We start from the raw sequence: 16,101 nt of genomic DNA on the forward strand, positions 1-16,101 counted from the left end.
TACAGTGTAGATCAATGACAACAGAGAAAAAGGAGGGAAAATGGGAGAGTTGATTTTAACATAACTCAGGTCTTTTCCTTGTATTCTCACCAGGAGGTCTGATTGCCAGCTTGTATTGTGAACGTTATCCCTGAAATAACTCTGGGGTTGTCAGATAAAGTTTTCCTTCCCTTGTTATATGAATCTGTGATTGAACAGAGAATGACCGGGATCCTCTAATATCGTGAGTCATACAGACCATTTCTCAGCAGTAACCACGACAGAAAGAAGTATGTCTTTTCCTTTAGAATATCAGTACAGCTTGTCCTTCTCTGAACGTCCCTTCTCTTCATCTCGACCAGTCTCCACTCATCTGAAAGGTGACCTGCCCATACTCTTTCCCAAATAGTGTAAAATAACTTAAGCATGAAAATGCCTTTAAGAACTAACGTTACACAAATATGCACTAACCCAGATCATGACAGGATAAATATTATGTCTGAAAAGACATCCACAGCAAGAACGTGCTGAAGGAATTTCATTTTATGAAAGCGTTGGGAAAGGGTACTATTTTGAAAGTGGGCAAGATTAAAGTTGCCAGGGAGGTCAATATAAACACAAATGCCACCAAGAAATTAAACCCCATCCTGACAGGCCACAGAACACTGGGCCTCACAGGGCTGGGCGTAGAATGCGCACTGCCATCTGCAGCCAGGAGCTGACGTGTACGCTAGAGAAGAGACTGTCCTTTCAATGACAGCATGGGCCTCTCCCCTTTACAAGTGATGACATGTATGCACTCCTGACGGCCATCCCAAGGCTTGGACTAGAAGTCTGAATGGGATGTACTTTCCTAATAATACAAACCAGGTCCTGGCTATAATAAAAATGGGTGTTACCAAAACAGCATGGGGTGCAATAAAATGTCTACTTCATTTGTTCATTTATTTATTCATTTTCCAGGTATCCACAATGTGAAGCACAGTCCTAGGCTGGCCCTCCATGGTCAATGCAAAATTCCAAATTCACAGAATCTTGGCCTGGGGACCATGGGTCCCTGGAAGGTGCACAAAAGAGCTCCAGCAGCCTGGAAACTTGAAATTGTACATGAAATTTTGTGTGAAAGTCCACAAGTGCATTTTTCCCCCCTTGGGAAAAGTCTCCCAAAGGATTTTAAAACTTATCTATGAGATTCCCAAAAGACTAGAAATCATATTCTTGGAAAATTAGAAGGAAATTTGCAGTGAGTTATCTTGCCCCATTTATGATGTGATCGGTGATGGGGTCTAGCAGATTTTTTTCTTTGGTTCTAAAATGAAATAACTGTATTCACTGATTGATTGATTCTTTTCCCAAGTGATTAAACATTCCAACAGGGATGAAGCACTCATAGATTTCACTGCTAAAATTTCTTAAATGTCTCTCAGCTGAAGCCATGATATACTTTTCTTATAACTCTAAAAATATCAGTAGCACCTGCACCAACTGCAGACATAAACTGATGTAAACCGCTGAGCAAATTAATCTCACCAAAGAGAGTTCCTTTGAGTCCGAACTTTGATTTTCTGTAGGTGACAGATAGTCCCAGACCATGTGGTTAAAATTTGAATTCTTTGGAACAACCACCTGTGTGCTCAAGTAACCTCTGGAGTTCAGTCTGACTTCCCTAAGATGAGGTCCCTAACTGTCTCATCTCCCAGGAGCTGCTATCTCGTCTTCCATTGTAAAGAAAAGGTCAATTTACATGGAGATACTGAATCAAAGGGAGAAACATTCCAAGGGTGAGATTTACCCTGAGCAAGATTAAACTGCCAGGGAGAAAAAGGAGGGAATGGAAGAAAAGGGAGAAGGTTCAGGCTGCCGGTGTAGTCAGAAAGGCCCTTAAAAGCCGGACGGGCAGGTTTTCCCAGTTGCGGGCTGAACCTGAGGTTAGGAGCTGTGAGCCTGGACTTCAGCCAGCGCCCAGACAGATCAGTTTTGAAGCACAGAGAAAAACCCTTCCATGCTCAACCTCTGGCAATTTCTACAAGATTTACGATCCCCACCGACGGGCAGCTGGTTAAAGAAAAGAGAACTTCCTTTTCCACCTTTCATTTTGCGGCAAGTTACCAGGCCTCTTTGAGAATCTATTGGATGGACCAGTGGATTTTGACAGAATTCAAAGTTGGCCTTGAAAGTGTGGATGAGCCCACAGCCAGGACCTTTTGGGCCACTGTGTGGTGTGTCAATGCCAAGGGTATATTTTCAGGCACATTTTCAAAAACAAAAATGAAACAGTAGATAGTCTTGAAATCATTTAATAAAATGTAATGAAACTTTTAAAGGATAAGATTCAGTGAGGAAGATTAAGACTAATTGTCAAAATTAGTGAGAATCATCTGCTCTCTTCCTAATGGGAAGCAAATTGCAAAAAAAAAAAAATCTGGCAGGCTTTGATGTTGACACTTACACTTGAAAGAGCAAAATCAAATTGTATTTTATGACGATGGAGAGAAATTATGAGACAGGGTCAAACCAGGCCTCTTGACAGCTCATTTTGTTTTGTAGCTTTGACCAAAAGAAAAAAAAAAAGGAAAAAAAATCACTCAAGATTAACAATATTCCCGGTAACCATAATTGAGTCGAACGTTCAATTAGGGTTCCTGTGTTTTTGATTGCATATTATCACAGGTGGGAAGGAGAGCCCGTTCAAAACAAATATTGTCCATTTATGGCATTTCAATTAATTTTCTCATTCCAGGGAAGGAGAAGACAGCCCAGCCTTGGTTGCAGTTATTTTACGTTTTGGGGTTTATGCAAACTCAAGGGCATACTGGCAGGAATCAGGCAGCCAAACGCAAACAATCCACACCTTGGGGAAACAGTTCACTGTTACCCAAGTAAACACAAGCACCTATTAGTCACCCACTCAAAACAGAAATGGCCAATGAGAGGGGAGAGACCAGCCCTCAACGCCAGAAAAGAAAGCATGCTGCTTTCAAAATCTCATTCTTTATGATCACTGATTTACTGTGTATTGCCAGAAAGCCACTGCTGAACTTTGTATGGGCAAATGCCACTGGCATGGACCATTAAATAGTTTTCAAAACTTCTATAACCAAAACCTAACACATAGACCCACATAGACGCATATCATATTGATAGTACTTTCTCAGGAAAAGCAATCAAATGATACTCAGCTATCGACTCCTAATAGTAGAAATCCACAGGAACTGAACGAGGAGTGTTTGCTAGGCAGATGGGCATGGACCAGGCTGCAGGGCCTCTGTTTTTTACTGGCTTCGCACCCGCTCTGCCAGCTACTCATCCAAAGCCTTCAAGATGTTTTCTAAACACACATCTCTGAATCATAATGAGAATTCCATTTACAGAAAGGTGGGAACTTTTAATATAACAAGTGAACCCATTTAATGACTTATGCTTTTATATCTTATAGCGTCACTCATGCTTTCAATAAGTGGATATAATTTTCTTTGCATTACCCTATTATTAACATAGTACTATGAGCACATATTTTCAATCATGTTATATGTTTCTTATTTTCTCCAGCTACAATTCTATTATGAAAATGCTCCAGACAGTGAGGATAGCAAACACAATTGTCAAAAAAGTCAACACACATTTACCTCCTTCCCTTCTCTGACTAATCAAATTGAGAACAGAAATTTTCTTATATTTTTAAATGCATTTATAGAAAGTAATGATTACGCTTACGTTTAAATGTGCTTTGGTTGCACCTTCTATTTATTTGAATACAAGAGGTATTACTGTTATTTAGGTATTTATTATGTCTCTTTATTATACTTAAAAATAGCTTATTTATAAGACTATTCAATGCTATACTATTACACAAAAATGAGATTGAAAAAAAACTATCCTATGTCCTTCAATGAAACTTCTAGTACTCGTTGCTGTTTATAAAATATGACTTAGGTTCTTACAATATAGAGAAAACATGATACTTGAAAATAATTGGAAACCAGAGGAAATTACAATGAGTCAAGATTCTTCTTTCCTCTAATACTTTGATAATGGGTTAAAGGCAAGGAAAAATAATATGACACATAGAGCTAAACTAATGAGACAACAGATCCTTGGATGATAATCCAGTCTCTAGCACCTCAAATGTTAACCAGGCCTAACCACTCCCCTCAAATAATAATAGGAGATTCAAAAGAAATAAAACAGAAAGGTCATATTGCTATCAATGTTATTAACACTATGTCTTCATACTTTATCCTAAAAAGGTAAGCATGCTTAAAACTGTGTTTCAATATCATACACTAGTGATCCCTAAAAACTATTAGAAGTGATCATTTGAAACTCTGTCATCTGTCACAGGTAGCACATAGATTATAAATTATAGGTTTGCATTAGATAGATTTTTGATTATCATCAGAAAGAACCCCTGTTTATATAATCTTGGTTTCCACTATGGCAAATTTTACAATTTTACATTTTAATGAAAATCTGAGGACTTTTTTTTTGAGATTCACAATTCATGTTTTGCATGTTCCAAATCAGTCTTAAACCAATTCAGTGATACAAAGCAATACTGTAAAGTTAGATTTTGCTAGAAATATTAAATTTTAAAGAAGCATTTTTAAAAAGCTTGGCGTAGCAGTAATAACATTAAGAAAGACTTCATTTCTAGAGATACCATCACAGAAACCGCTAGAAGTTTTGAAATTTGGGTTTGTTGCCATGGAACACGTGTTTCAAGTTCAGTTTTGACAGATACATACCTCTTCCACTTCGACCGACAAACCTGAGGTCATTGAATCTTGCGACCTGGTTCTTCATGGCCGCGGTGGCATTTCTCAGCTCGGCGGAATAGTTCTCATCATTGCCGGCCATCACAGTGACCAGAGTGCCATCAGGAACGTCCCCCAGAGCCACCACCTAAACACCAGGCAAGGGACAAATGAAGACATCAGGAATGTTATACGTACACTTGTATGTGTTTGTGTCATAATTATTCTAAAATTAAATGTACATTAAATGATACTTTTTAGGTTGCCAAGGAGCAGCAATCATAACGTAAGCAAACAACAGAAAAGTTATTAATGGGAAGATTTACTTTTTATGCCAGTATGCATAATTAAATATAAATTTTCAAATAATGAAACATTTAATAAATTCACCTAATAAAGCCACAAAAGGTCAAAAAGTACAGTTGGAACAAGACTAATAGTAGCAAGAACTTTGAAAAGCTTTGCCATCTCATGAATACAATTATCTCTTCTCAATTCCTCATGTTTGAGAAACAGAATGTCTTGTGCTTGTAAGTTTATAGTCTAACCCATCTTTTACTTGCCCAGACCTCCACCGACAAGCCTAACAGGATCCAGACCTTACTTTTAGGTATTTAAACTTACGTCTGCTACAACTAAACTCCATCTTTGCTGACGATTCTTTAATACATTAAACTGTCCCTCTGTGGTTCATCTTTGAGAACCCCCTCCTCACTTATATGATCTTGAGTTTGACTAGCAGTGCATTCTAGCGGGCACAGAAAAAAAATACCAGAATTGTGCCTTTTGTTTATTTCTAATTACAAAATCAACAGACCTCAGAGAAAAGGAGCACTCACTTGTATGCATTCCCCTCAACTCAGGGGTTGAATTGGGTTGCATTTTTACATCTGCGAGTCCCAAATATGTGTTAACCTTATAGATAACTGAGGTTTTCTGCAAACCCAGCTGATCTTAATGAGGAATTCCTTTAATGTAATTGAACAGTATGGCTCTCTTAAGGCTATTGAAGAGAACTAGTAGATAAATATTTTTGATACTTGGGTAATAAAAAAAGGAATTTCCAGGTAAAATGCTCTAAAGAGCATGGCCTGAAGGTGCTTTCTGCAACAGTATCCATTTCTTGGCCATCATTTGACCGTTCTAGAAACCATTTTCTTGGTCTAGACATTTATTATTGGCTATATTTCCATTGTTTCCATTTTTCAAAGTAGTCATAGAAAATTTCAAATCAAAATGCCCCTGTTGTATTTATTCTTATCATTTCTGACATCCTTCATGGTAGCTTCTCAGTCAGTAGTGAAATTTGTATTATTCATTCCAATTATATAATCATTTTTTGTTGTTTTTGAATTGGTGACAGTAAACCATTCCTTAATTTCCTGTTATTTTTCCTTCCTCTGTTCTCTGCCTCCCAATTTTTACCTAATAATTGCTACATAATTTTTCACAGTACTATATTTTCAGTCTTCTTTTTCCATATGTAAATAAGACGGCCACCGACTCACTTGTATATCAAAGTCATGTTTCCCCAAATTGCCATCTTCATTGTTTAGTCAAGACCCTTTCCCTGCGTTCTCCAGATGACTACATTTTGTTTTTGTTCTTTACAACTGCTGCAGTGCTTGAATTCTTATGAGCATGACAGAGAAAACGAACCAACTATGAGAGATGAACGTACTTCTAAGCCCAAGATACGCCCAGGATCCTCTCTTCTCATGGAAGTAGGTAGGCATTTTCCTCTACTTTATCTAAGGTGCACTGTCAAACAAAGTCTGGGCCTTTTATCTCTCTTTTTAATCCTTTCATTCCAATTGCTGGACATGTTTCTATATAGGAGATTTTAAGACACTGCTATTATTCCCCACACACCCTCTAATTAGGTATTAAGTTCCCATTTAAAAGTGTGTTTGTTGCCATTTAATTAAGAGCAGTAATTGGACAATTCCCTTTTGTTTTCAAAAGACATCATTGAAATAAACCTCCCTGATCAGTTGTTTGATTATTGCTACCAATTTCTTCTATTCCTGCAAAATGTGCTTGCTTTATTCTGCTCTTTTTAATCTCTTAGAAATTTTCCCATTTTTGTTTCACTATTTTCACTTCCCTCTGTCAGATTAGCTCACAGTGTTGAAATGTCCTCCTTGAGCACATATTTCTACTTCCTCATCCCCATCTCCCTGTGGTGACCCAGGCTTCTCTATTTTAACTCAACAGTCACTGAGCACAGAGGGGACCACATCGGCTACGTGGCTTTCAAACTGAATAACTCATTGTTGGGACTGAATCTGTAAAAAGGTTAAAATAAATAAATCTTGTTTTATAACTACCAAAATGTATTCTAAATCACCTTCCTCCTACTGCTGTTCCCTTCCCAGCCCTGCATGTCTACGCCCCTCTCATCTTTCCAATACAGTCCTTATTAGTAATTTGGCAAATTCACGAGAACTTCACCAAGTAGAAACAAACATAGAATAAAATTATCATGGTGGCTAAATAAGAAAAGGTGTTGAAGTTGGTATTTAAGAACACAAAAATTAGGAGGTTAACTCCCACTGCTCTTTCTTTTTTTAAAATGCAGCAGGAATCAAAGATATTTGGGCACGCATATGTCATTTACTTGTATCGATCTCTGAGGAATTTTTTTTTTTTGCATGGGGAAAGGGGTAATATCAAATCTAAGGAAATTTCATTAATAATGTATATTATCCAGTTGTTCACAAGCATACTTCGGCTAGGTTAAAAATTATTTTTTAAATTTCAAACTAACATGTCTGCTAATTTGATCTAGATTTTGTCATTTGGTCTATTTGGGTATGGGTTCCCTGGCAGAGGGAGTTCAGAAGAGACCCTGATTCTCCCCAAAGGAAGCCACAAATCTCTTAGCTCCCTGGCAATGTGAAGAGAATGTAAAAATATCTAACTTCAAACAGAAAAAAGAAGCAACTGGGATGAAAAGCTATAAACAATAGGTAAGGGAACACAAACATTTACATTTTGACACAGACGAAACAGACAAGAAGGGACTTGCTGGCCAAAGATATCTCATATTTTGTTTTGCTTTTCTGTTTTTAAAGTATCAGGAAGTTGGGCAAAATATCAACTGTCTTATATACTGCATGGACTCCCAATACTGTTCTTGCCTAGCCTGTTCACAGTTCAAACTGGCATTTTAAACCAATTCTAATTAGGTTGAAATTACAGTTACAATTCATTTACTTCAAATCCCTTAATCTTTCAGTGTTTCAAAGAAGGCTGTGGAGTGGAACACAGAATTCAGCCAAGATGACATTTAATGCATAGCTAGGATCTTGCCACCAGAAACATTATTATTATTATTATTTTTTATAAAATGAATATTAGCAGCAGCATCCAAGGCCTCTGAACCTCCCTGCTGAAGGCATGTTTATGTCTTTGGACTCTGGTGTACCAGGGCCTAAACAAACTGTAATATTAACTATTACAAAATATATCCTAAGTCATCCAAACAGCTCTGCACAGCTGCTTCTGTAAGTACTGGATAACACAAGCAAATTTAAGATTTTCTCAGTAGTCAAAATATGTCTGTCTCCTACAGAGTAAAGGTGTTCCACAGGAGGAAGGGGCGAGGAGAGAACAGGTTGGGGTTCAAGATAAGCAATTTGGATGATTTTAGTCTATTTTAAAGAAAATTCATAATTTCAAATCTCCCTTTAGTTGAGAGGATTTACATATAGAATTTCAGAAGACTCCTAAAGAGGCACTAAAATGCTCCTTTTGTCAATATTCTCTCACTTTGTCACTGTTTCACACTTTCTCCTCTTTAACATAGGGAGTATAATACTTCTTTGCTGATGAACTTCCTAAAGAGACTGAGGCTTATTTAAGACCCAAATTTTAAAATAATAACTTCTGTAGAAACTGCTTGGGAGGTGGTTGGGTGGGTGGATAAACAGTGGGGCTATGGACAGTGAATCAATCCGGGATGCAGGCGGGGTTTGAAGTGTAGCTTGCTTTTATCCCTAACATTTGCTTTTGCTCTCCCACTGGAAATTTTGTCTCCTCTTCCAGTTACTCAGCAAGCAGTTCTCCTTGAGGAAGAGGCCTCTCTTTATGAGGCCTGGGGTGGTGACAGATATTAATCAAGTGGTTTGATTTCTCTGCTGTCCCCTCCTCCCCCATATGTTCTCAAGAAACCCACCTGAACTTTCTTCAAGAGATCTACACCTTGATTTTAGTGACCTACAGACTAATACTCAGTAAAACAAATTAATTTTTTTTCAAAAAGTGAATTGTCAAAAGTCATTTTTAAAAGGAAACTATGATTATTGATTTCTGCTAAAAAGAATTCTCTGATGGCTCATAAGCAATTAGTATGATTTTTTTTCATGTTTTTAAAAGAAAAAATACTTTTACTTTTACATGGTGGCTCAAGACTTTGCGTTGCTTTAACTCCTGAAGATTCTTTTTTAATCACATAGTGTTTTGGTCTATTTGGGTATGGGTTCCCTGGCAGAGGGAGTTCAGAAGAGACCCTGATTCTCCCCAAAGGAAGCCACAAATCTCTTAGCTCCCTGGTTTGTTTAAGTGGCCCTTTGGATGACTATCGCCGGTCTTCCCTCTGCTCTTATCTCAACTTGACCCCAGGGCCCCACCCTGCTAGGTCTCTCCTGAGGGTGGGCCAAGGAAGTCAGGGCCGCCTCTGTTTAAGTGAAGGGTTAGAATGATTTAAAATTGAAATGAGCTCCCAAATGGAATCTACATAAATAGAGGAAGGGAAGGAAAAGACTCAAGTGGCTGCTCCCCTTCTCATTCCCACCCCCACTAAAAAATAAAACAAAACAAAACGCTGCTGTCAGAAAACTGAGTGGAAAATGAGGCAATTCTACAGACCATAGGCAATGGCAAATTTTGTTTTGTTTTAAAAATCACAATCTAAGTTTGGGAAGTGTATAAAACTTAAAAATAAAGAACTCCGACAGTACTTTTTTTTTTCAGTGAACATTATTCATTGTAATTAGATCGAGACCCAGCCGAGTCCTGGAACTATAAAAAGCTTATATTAAATTAATCTCTCCTTAAAGGGGACAATTATTTAACCAGAATTTCTTTTTTAAAAGAGAAGCCAATCTTTACAGTCTGAATCGTCTGCCTTCATTAGCCCTTTAAATGAACAGGAAATGACCCACATTGAAAAAGTTTTTAAAAACTTGTACTTTTTAAAACCCACCAAAGACAGAACCGAATCCCCACCGCAGAAATTAAATTCCTACTTCTTGCTGCCAGTGAAGTAGGGTGGTTGTTTAAAAACGCCCGGGGTTGTTTTTATATACCCGTTGAAGGCCAAGGTTTTTAAAGGCTGCTCAAAGCTAGGGGAAGATGAGGGGTGAAAAGGGAATGGAGATCTTCGGAGCCGCTCAGCTGAGGTCGCCCGCTACACGCCGCCACCTCCTCGGCAGGAAAGCGGGCAGATCGGACTCTCGGCTCTCGGCAGACAGACAGCCTCGTCACCTTTCGCTGCCCCCAGCTGAATCTAGGTGAGTGGGCGATAAGGTTCAGGAGGGTTATAGGTAAAGAAACAGGATTTGCTTCTGGCAGGAGCAGGTTAGAAGCTCGCAAAAGTCTTCAGAAAACTTTTGCAAACTTAACCACGCCGCCCGCTGTGGACTTTGGACATGCTAATTCCTACAGGGCGTTTAAAGAAAGGGTAAAAAAAAAAAAAAATTCCTGACCGTTTCCCTTGTTAATTTTCACTGACCTCAAGGTATAAAAATATCTCTCTTTTATTTCCTGATGCCTTCATCTGAAGGAGACGAAATGGTCTGGGTGTTAATCCAGAAGTGAGGGCAGCTGTATGGAAGCAGATGGCCTTGTCCCTGCTGGGTTATAACTTTTCCTACTTTGTATCAAAGCTAAGACCCCCGCCAGGGAGGTTCAGGCCGGCCCTCAGTGGATGTCTTTGGGGACATCCTGACTTGTCCATCCCTCCCGGGAGGCAGCCCGGCGAGCTGAGGTGGGTCCCTCGCGAGGGTCTCCATGGTAACACAGCATCCCCCGCATCCCGAGAGCAGGAAGATGGACCAGCGGCTCCAGGGGGCAACGCCAGCCCCGCCCGCCCAGCTGCTGCGCTCCGGGTCGCCCCGGGCTTCAGCTGGCCTCGCCAGTCCTCCCACCGCCCCCTCCGGGCCAGTACCTTGAAAGCGATGGGCAGGGTCTTGTTGCAGCGCCAGTGCGTGGGCAGCACGGAGCAGAGGAAGTTGGGGCTGTCGGTGCGCACCAGCTCGCCGGGGTGGTCGGCCAGCACCTCCACCATGCTGCGGTCGCCGCTCCTCAGCTTGCCGGCCAGGGCGGCGCCGGCGTCCGGGGCGCCCAGCGGCAGCGCCTCGCTCATCTTGCCTGGGCTCAGCGCGGTGGAAGGCGGCGTGAAGCGGCGGCTCGTGCTGGCATCTACGGGGATACGCATCACAACAAGCCGATTGAGTTAGGATCCTGCAAACAGCTCCTACCAGACGGCGACAGGGGCGCGGATCTTCAGCAAGCAGCTCCCGGGAGACCAACATACAAGTTCAGGGGCCTTTATTACTGCGGGGGGGCTGGTGAGGGGGGAGACTAAATTACTAACAGTCCAGGAGGGGAAAGTTCTAGTTGTGCTGATCGGCCTCCGACCTAGGCCAGGGCTCCTAGTGACCGACCGCTTAGTGCATCAAAAAGTAGGCGACCAGAATCCAAAGTCAAGTGCCAAAGGCACACTATCTTCTTCCAGTCTTGCTTTGAGAGTTTAAGTTCAGTCTTTGGCTGTCACAAAAGTTCTTGGAGGCAAAATTTCCATATACTTCCTAAAATATTTATTCGGAGAGCAAAACGACCAGAATATATATGATTTGGAAGTTCCAGTAGTTAATTGCCTGTCAGTTGTTTTGCGGGTGAGTTTTGTTTAAAGTCCCAACACAACACAAAATACAGGAGTATCTTCCATACACAACGCCACTTTTACCATGCAAAACTGGCTTTGGTCCTCAAAAACAAGAGCTGCGACTTCCAAAGGTCGTGCTACTAACGTATGTGCACGTATATATAAATATATACATATGCTCTACTTCATAAAATATTTACAATACAATCTATAGAGAATTTAAACACAACAGAAATCCATTAATGTTCGCTGCAGATTTTTTTTTTTAGGTAGCCTTGAAAATCAGCTTCAATAGCTGGAGCAGGGCTGGCTAGAAGTACTTGTCATGTTCCCTCAATAAATTCTGTCAAAATGTTCAGTGCAGAAAATTCAGCTTTTCAAAGATCTCCAGCTAATCTTGAAAAAAAAAAAAAAGGTCCAAGTTGATGATGCTCAGGGTACAGCTCTCCACATCTGCGAACTCGGGTTTGGGGATGTTGGTTAAGTTTGTGGCTGACCCTGTGGTTTGGTGGGAGTTGAGCCGCAGCCGAGTCACACACACGCAAACACGCACTCTTCGGAAGCCAGCCACTGTCTACATCGGCTGGGTGAGTCAGCCCCGGCTCCGGCTCCGGCAGCAGCCAGACGATCTTCCTCCAACGTCGCCCCAGCGCCCGCCGGTTAGCTGCTCCCACAAATACCCACGAGCACTGCGTAACCGCAGCAGGTGGAGCGGGCCTTGGGGGTGGGTGGGGGCTCCACAGCGCAGATTGAAACAGACCAACAGACCGGACGGCTCGGGTTACACACGCACGCACACACTGCCACGCACACGCAACTTCACGGCTTGCCTCGAACCACAGCGCACTTTCTCCCGCAGTTGTAAAAGGAAACAATCAGGGAAAAGTTCACAGCCAGGGAAGAAGTTGAAACATCCAGCCAAGAAGCCAGTTAATTCAAAAGTAAGAAAGAGGAAAAAAAAAAAAAAAAAAAAAGGAAGGTCCAACGCAGGTCAAGGAGAAGCAGAAAAGGTTGACTTCCTTCTAGCGTTTCCAGGAGCCCCGGGAAGAGGTGCCTGCCGGCACAGGGCCGGGCAGCGTGGTGCCCTGGCTGGGTCCGGCCGCGGGGCGCCCGTCCCGCCCGCGCCCGCTGGCTCTATGAATGGGAGTGCCTGGAAATGAACGTGCTTTTACTGTAAACCCGGCCCGAGGAATTCCATTCCCTCAGCTCTTTTGCATAGGGGCGGCCACCGGCCAATCACAGGCCTTTCCGGTATCAGCCAGGGCGCGGCTCGCGGCCGCCGGCTCCTGGAATTGGCCCGCGCGCCCCCGCCGCCGCGCGCTACTGTACGCAGCCCGGGTGGGGAATCCGCGGCAGCCGCGGCCACCCCCGCGCTGCCCGCGCTGCCCGCGCTCCCGCAGCCACGCGGGGCCACGCGCACACCCGCACAGGCTCGCCTAGGGCTCCGCCCGGGTGCGGATCGGGTCCTCTCGCGACCCGCAGGGTTGCACTGCTGCCCGCCCTGGGGCCGTAGTGTGCAGCGGCGCCACTGGCGGCCACGGTCCGGAGACCCGGGAGGAGGAGGAGAAAGAGGCCCAGTTGGCCCGGGGAGGACCCGGCCCGCGCGCCGCGCTAGGAGAGGCCGGGCCCGGAGACCAACTGGAGGGAGGCGGCCCACGCACCCTGGAGATGCGGCGGGGCTCTAGGGACCCGAGCTCGAGCCCCAGGGCGGCCCCAGGCCCTACGCGGCCGCCCGCGGCCAAGCCTCCGCTTCCAGGGCGGGGGTGGGATTTGGCAGAGAGGGGGCTGGAGAGCGGCTCTGAGCGCCCCCACTGCCCGCTTGGCAGCTGCAGCGAAGTGGGACTGATTCCTTTAATAAGGCCAGATGGTGCTCCACAACATGGTTTTTGTGCTTTTAGCATTGTCTGTTGGTTTGTTTTCTTTAATTGGTGTTTTTCGCCGCGTCTGAGCTGCGGCTTGACTATGCGGCGCGCCTCGCTGGCTGAGTGTGCCCAGCGGTCAGCAGAGGAGTTCCCTAGTAAGGAAAAGACCCCAAAGGACAGGCGACTGGAGGGAAAGTTGAAAGCATGCGATCGGCTCGCTGCGGGTCCTTGGAGCGTCGGCTCCCCGCAGGCAGAAAGCCGGCCACGGGGCAGCCCCCGCTGGCCCAGCCCCGCATCCACCCTCCGGCTCCCCGGAAGCGGCCCTGGCTCCACTTCCCGCCCCCGGGCGCAACAGCGGCCCCGGGGCGCTGAACCCACCCCAGCTTTGCGCGCGGGCGGCAACTTCCCCCTGCGCCCGTCCTCGCGGCGCCGCGGGCATTTTCACGGACCCTCAGAGGGCCCCGGCCCGGCCCGGCGCGCGGCCCAATCCCGACCCCACCCGGCGGGCTCCCTCGCTCCCCGCCGAATCTACGCCCTCCCCCCGCGGAGCCCCAGCTGCTCCCCCGCGGCCCTTCCTCCCCCGGGGCCTCTCACCCACGCCACCGTGTCCCCCCGGGAGCCTCCTCCCTCCCCACCGCGGGCTGCTTCACTTGCTTCAGGGAGCCCCTGAGCTTCTGCTCTCCGGCGCAGGGGTTCCTCCTACGACCCCGAGGGGCCTCTCACTCCCGCCGCCTCCCTCCCCGTGGGCGCGCAGCTGGGGCGCGGGAGGCCACCGCGCCGGGACTCTCCTCGGGCGTCGCCGCTGGGGCCTGGTGGGGGAGGGGGCGTGGCGGGCCGGGCGCCGACGCCTTTCCCGGGCACCAGGGCCGCTTCCCTCGCCCCAGGCCGGCGCGGCCGGCGGGCGGGCTGTGCGGAGCGTCCGGGAGGCGCTGCGGGCCGCGGCTCGGGGCAGACGCCAGGGGGCAGCAGCCGCCCTCGCTGGACACCTCGGGCACCCGGCGGCGTCGCAGCGCGCCCGGAACGCCCCCGACGGCGCGGGCCTCTGCGGTTCTGCCTCGCGGCCTCCGTTCGCTCGGGGAAGAACCTGAGTTACCCGACAAGAATCGGTCGCCAGAGCCAACTTGAGCCGCAACTTCGCGCCCTCGAGCCTGGGAGCTGGCAGCGCGGCCGGCCTGGCTGGTAACCTTCGGCTCGGCCCGAGTCGGAGTCGCTTCCCAAAGCCCGTATGCCTCGGCACCGCGGTCCGCCCGCCCAGGGCTGTCGCTGTTCCCAGGAGCCCGGGTTAAAGGCGCGTCCCGGCCCCGCGGCCTCGGCTCCCTGCAGCCTTCCGGAGGTGGGCCGGTCCCCTAGCTCCTTTCGCGCCTGCAAACCCAGGACACCTCTAGCACCCATCTGCAGGTTTCTTCCTTTAAAAGGGTCTGAGGTCTCAGGAGGAAGAGTTCTTTGTTTTTCTTTTAAAAATGATTTTTTAAGAAGCCCCATTTCAGATGTGAAAATCCCAAACGTTTCTAACTCACTCTCCACCTTGGCTGAGTGATGCCAAAGATCACTGTGCCGGCCGGCCCGCCCGCCGCCGCTCCCTCCCGGGGCCACCGTGTCTTTGCGCCCGGACTTGCACGCTGCCTGCTGTCGAGGCGAGGGCCAGGGAAGTGAAACCTTTTCGCCTAGGCTCGAATGCATCTCCCTAAGCCACCAAGGAACCCCGGGAACGGGGATGGAGCACAAGAGTGTGGCGGAGGCAAAAGTGGGCTTTGATTCTGGGGGAGATAGCTGACTCGGGAAACCTGCCCCTCAGAAAGGTCAAAGGAGGCTCCTTTGGGGCTCCGGCCACTTGCCTAAAATCCTGAACCCCCTGCGAGGGGTTGCCAGTCAGACCCTCCTTCTGTCGTCTCTGGAGGGGGTCAAGTTCCCTTTTCAAGAGAGGAAAGTTAGCAGCAGCAGCAGTGCGTGCACCAAGTTAAGCCTTCAAAGGCAGCGCCGTGGGTGTTGCTCAGCTAGGGATTTCCACCGATAAATGCGTTCGAAGCCCGACGGCGGTAATAGCAACGAAAGCGTTTGCTGCTTTTTCCCACAGCGGACCACCGGGCACTCAGTTTCCCCGGACCGCGCGGGTTGTAAGTGCGCTGCGCGGTGCGCTCCTGAAAACTAGAAACAAACAGAAAAACCACTGCCCGGCCCTTTTGAGGAACTAAAATGAATGGCAAGAGGCAGCTGAGGGGTACAGGGAACCCCTGAGTCTGAAGGGCTTTTTAGGAGCTTACTCTGTAAAGTCCAGTAACACTGTCTACGAAGTGAGGAAGTCCTTTCCACCGAGAGCGTTCATTTTAGCCACCATATGGAAGTTCCCTTCCTCTGCCTATCTAAGAGAGAAAGGAAAGGAAACACTACCAGGTTCACTTCAGTGTTTCCCTGGAATAATACTAAAATTTACTTTTGTCATAACGCAAAATAAAAAATACAACGAAGAGATATGTTGGGTGGATGCTGCATGACGGATTCTTCCAAATTTGTTTTTTTTTGGGGGGGGGAGCGAGGAGGGATCTGAAAATAGCTCGTAAAAATGAAATGTAAATTTCCACAGTGAATTTAAAAAGTAATATTTGGTTAGTTGGAA

At 46.0% G+C, this 16,101-nt stretch overlaps 1 protein-coding gene across 3 annotated transcripts in view; it reads right to left on the bottom strand.

Annotated features, from left to right (window-relative positions):
- The window catches only part of RUNX1 (RUNX family transcription factor 1), a 238,748-nt gene that overhangs the window by 79,946 nt on the left and 142,701 nt on the right, over positions 1-16,101 (bottom strand). For all 3 annotated transcript variants that reach the window (XM_045540611.1, XM_045540612.1, XM_045540610.1), the window contains 2 exons: positions 10,906-11,159; positions 4,725-4,881 (listed from right to left, as the gene is read on the bottom strand). In XM_045540611.1, coding sequence (XP_045396567.1) covers positions 4,725-4,881; positions 10,906-11,159 — 411 coding nt within the window. The remainder of the gene's footprint in view (positions 1-4,724; positions 4,882-10,905; positions 11,160-16,101) is intronic.

The sequence above is a fragment of the Lemur catta genome, chromosome 1, assembly GCF_020740605.2.
Source record: "Lemur catta isolate mLemCat1 chromosome 1, mLemCat1.pri, whole genome shotgun sequence".
Classification (NCBI taxonomy): Eukaryota; Metazoa; Chordata; class Mammalia; order Primates; family Lemuridae; genus Lemur; species Lemur catta.